Here is a 4,126-nt window from a genome sequence, read left to right as displayed (position 1 = left end):
CGCAGAACCAGCAGAAAAACGCATCAACAATGGGACCAAACGAGCAGGATTTTTGGGCTGTGGTGGTTCGATAAATACAGCAGAAACAAGGCTACAGGATGTCGACTTGGTGGGCTGTTAAGGTGGCGGATTTACAGCAGAAAACACAGCAGGAAAACAGCAAAACAGTAGGACGTTTAATGGCGGTTTGTGGTGGACGAATTCAGCAGCAAACTAGCGACTGCAGGGTGTTTTTGGAGGCTGTTTTCGTGGGTTTGTAGCAGCAGAACTAGGGTGATTTTGGTGGTGGTGTTGGGTTTTAATTAATATTAGGGTTTTAGTATTAATTACTCCATTTACTATATCCGGATAACAACCCTAGTGCTAATACACAGAACATGACAATGAAACCCTAAGGGCAATTTAGTAAATTCAGAATGAAAATGTGAGGGTTGTTATATATATCATGCCCCCGATCTGATAACCTGTGACTCAATACTCAAGTTGTGGACAGGAAAGGATATATAAATCTATAGACGTTAGCTTATATTGGTAATGTAAATAGACCATCTAGAAGTCCATTAATTGATATGAGCTCTCTGACTCTATCATTATACGCCAAAAGTTCAAACGAGAACCATAAAAAGGGCGAGAACTGCGAAAACTTTTAATTTACAAAGTTTTTTTTACATGCAACTAGATTGAATCATACATAAACCTTGATGAAGAGTATGAATGAACATAAAACAGTTGAAAAACGCTTATATTTTACCTATATAATTAAATATATAGTTTCTCGTTCACGTGTGCATATTTGTTTCCGAACATGTGAATAGTTTCATATAATTAACAATTTAACATGTAATTTGAGCTAATGAACATATGTTTGTTAATAATATGTGCATTAATTAACATTTGTATGTAATTTGTTGCATTTAGACGCATAAAAACTATTAAATTAAATAGTTCTCGCAGTTCTCACCTTTTTAGTAGTTCTCGTTTGAACCTGCCCCATCATCATACACTATGTAAATTTAAAAACTGCATATCATAGTCTCTATAATTTAGTGAAATTACAGTTGCTAGATATGTCGGTATTACGTTCAAGTGGTTTTAATAAGAATCTACTAACATCAAATATCCTCTGCTTTATTCATTCAGAATCATCTCATTGCCAACACTTAACCTCACCATATATAAAATTCAGACCCATACGCTTGTCTCATACCATAACTACATATAAGAGGGTCATCAATCTACTTAATCACAAGTATGAAGATTCAAAAATATGCATAAAGTATAGTAGTTATCCCCCACCCCACCATGGCCCACAGCATGATACTGGTTGCTCATGGGATTGGAGTCGGGTGTCCACGATAGTAGCTTAGTGATTGGGAGACATACAACGTAAAACGGAGGTCATGACTCAATCTCACCCTTAAATCATGAATTATAAGATTTTCCCCCTCATGTTGGTTGTGGGAATAGTCGGTGGGGTCCGCAATAGGGTCGCTACTCCCCCTTTCTTTTTTGTACTCATTGAGTCGGTGGGTTCCACTTTTTAAACAAAGCTCAACTTAAAGCTTCTAGTTGACTCAGACTCAATGACTTAGCTAAAGAGTAAACAAATAGGTGATGATGAAAATAATCAAGGTATACTAGCTCGATCAGTTGATAAACAGCTGACGTGAATAATATAAATTTCATGCATATGATCCAAAAGATAAATAATACGGAGTAAATGTTAAAATTTATTTTAATATCATGAATAATTAATCACTATTATTTACTATTCAACAGGGCCGTATGTAGCAGACTAGCAGGTATGATTGTATGAATATGAAAATAAAACATAATAATGGCAGACCAAGTAAATAAATATCAGGATTCTTGAAATGACTTTAATTGGAAATATCCGTTGATTGCCAAGCATGTACGGAGTACATTTTAAGCAAGTGTTAAAAAGACCCAAACAGTGTTGGTGCCTAAAATTGGTTCTGAACATGGAATCTTTGTTGACGTGTACAACAAACCAACTAGATTTTTCGAAATTTATATGCGGCTCTTGTTGTCCTGCACAAAAAAAAAAAAAAAAAAAAAAAAAAAAAAAAAAAAATATAAATAAATAAAAAATAAAACATTATCATTGTCAACAAGATTTGACATGAAACAACTGACATAGCTATTGAGCATCAAATTAGTATATCATCACAAGATGACCTAGTGGTTCACGTCTTGATATCCTAAACAAGGATCGGTGATCAGGGGTGGAACTTGAAATATTTTGTTGAGGGGGCGAAATCCCTATCGCACAAATGTATATTACTATATATAATACTGTATAAATATAAAACCGAACCTGTCATCATCGCTTTGAATATATGTAAAAGAAAATGAAAAATATTTTTCTATTTAAAAAAAAAAAAAGAATTCAGTCATCATAAAAAATATTAGTGGTAATCTAGCTACACTATTAACTATATATAGAGCTCGGTATGATGTTACTACTTCTGTAATTAATAATTACGCATATAAGCATTAAAATTAACGTATTGGGCCTGGGCCATACAATATAAGAGTGTATTTAGGTTTATAGATACAGATATTAACTGTGTTTTTGTTTTCCTAGAGGGGATAATCTAGAGATCTTTTTGTTTTCTAAAGCATATATAATATTAAAAGCCTAACTACAACATATTTTATGGCAGGGGCAACTGCCCCTTCCTGTCTTAGAGAACCTCCGCCACTGCCGGTGATGAAGTTTACGTGAGAGAAAAAGTGGAAACTTGAAAATCATTTAGTGAGAGAGTGGTGGTTCAATTTTCTTGATCAGTTTAGAGTATACGTGAACCAATAAAAAAAAGAATGGTAAATAAATAAAAAAATGTGGAACCTTGATAATCCGAAGTCTCTACAGCCACGCCAACTTGGAACACCGAGGGCGGAGTGGTGGAACGCATGGATCTCGGCGTTCCAGAAAAACAACACCCAAAAAAAATTAACCACTCCATATCCTCTAACAAGAGGTCTCGTGTCAAGCTTCACTAATAGCACATCGAGGTGGCTACAAACTGAATACAGTTACGGGATAACCCGGTTAAGTGACGTACATCTAAGTAAAAATATTCGTCCTGAACAGAAAAAACATTATCCGTCTACCCATCAAGTTGGGATGTCGACACACGCAACGTGATTGTACGTAACCATCATGTTATGGGGACAGTTAACAGAGATGAGATTATGATACCCGGTGAATGTGTGACACAGATAGTCAGATAGAGATACCTCTTCTCATGTATTTATTACCTCCAATATCTGAGGCCTAATCTACATTTTACTTGTCTCACAAACAGAGGTTGTTCCTACCATCTATACAGTAGTAATCATCATTCATCAACAATCTAAATGAAAACCAAACACGGTGAAGATAAAGAACTGTGTTTAAATCTTAGCCTAGGCCAAAATCTAAAACCCTCGTACTTGAAACCAATCTCTATGAAAGTATGCCACTTTTGTAATAGAAAGTTCTACAGTTCACAGGCACTGGGGGGTCACCAAAATGCACACAAGAAGGAGAGAGATGCAGCTAGAAGATACCATTCACTCATCATGCCAACTGGGTTGACAATTGGTCAAACACTTGGCGTGCACCCATACTCGCTTCAACTCAGCCAAACCATAGACATAAAATCATCAGTAGTTCGATTTCCGGAACCTAGTGCTGTGTATCCAGCCACGTGGGTGCAAAGCGAGATCGAGAAGGGTTCGATGTGGCATGAAAATTTCTGCCAGTCATCAAGTCCAGTTGCACTTGATTTGAACCTCAAGTTGTAAGTAAGATTGTTTAAAAAAGCTGTTAACCAAGAAGTGAGCTGAAAAAGGTGAAACATTTAGCATAGATCACTTTCAGTCCCGAAACTTGGTGATCAGCATTATGTAGGTTTTAATGAAATTCAGTTGCTTTTCGGAAGAAAAAAAAAAAAGTTTTCTTTATATTTTATGTATTTGTATTATGTGTATTGTATGTAGCCTTAAGCTCGCATAACGTCTTCAAGTATATGTATCGGCTATTATTTTTATATATTTGTATCTTATATACTATTTTATCTAATATCTAATCTGGTTCTTCTCGAAGCAGTAGCTTTTT

General features: G+C 35.5%; 1 protein-coding gene across 1 annotated transcript; it reads left to right on the top strand.

The window, feature by feature from the left end:
- The first annotated feature begins 3,384 nt into the window (after positions 1-3,384).
- LOC139842750 (uncharacterized) lies at positions 3,385-3,813 on the top strand. The gene has a single exon (XM_071832858.1). The coding sequence runs from the start codon at positions 3,385-3,387 to the stop codon at positions 3,811-3,813; it is 429 nt and encodes a 142-aa protein (XP_071688959.1).
- The last annotated feature ends 313 nt before the right edge of the window (positions 3,814-4,126 follow it).

The sequence above is a fragment of the Rutidosis leptorrhynchoides genome, chromosome 4 (assembly GCF_046630445.1).
Source record: "Rutidosis leptorrhynchoides isolate AG116_Rl617_1_P2 chromosome 4, CSIRO_AGI_Rlap_v1, whole genome shotgun sequence".
In the NCBI taxonomy this organism is placed as follows: domain Eukaryota; kingdom Viridiplantae; phylum Streptophyta; class Magnoliopsida; order Asterales; family Asteraceae; genus Rutidosis; species Rutidosis leptorrhynchoides.
This window is presented reverse-complemented; position numbering and strand designations above follow the sequence as displayed.

Bases quoted from the DNA above. Each gene is read 5' to 3' on its own strand.
- LOC139842750 (XM_071832858.1), top strand. From the start codon at position 3,385: ATGAAAACCAAACACGGTGAAGATAAAGAACTGTGTTTAAATCTTAGC.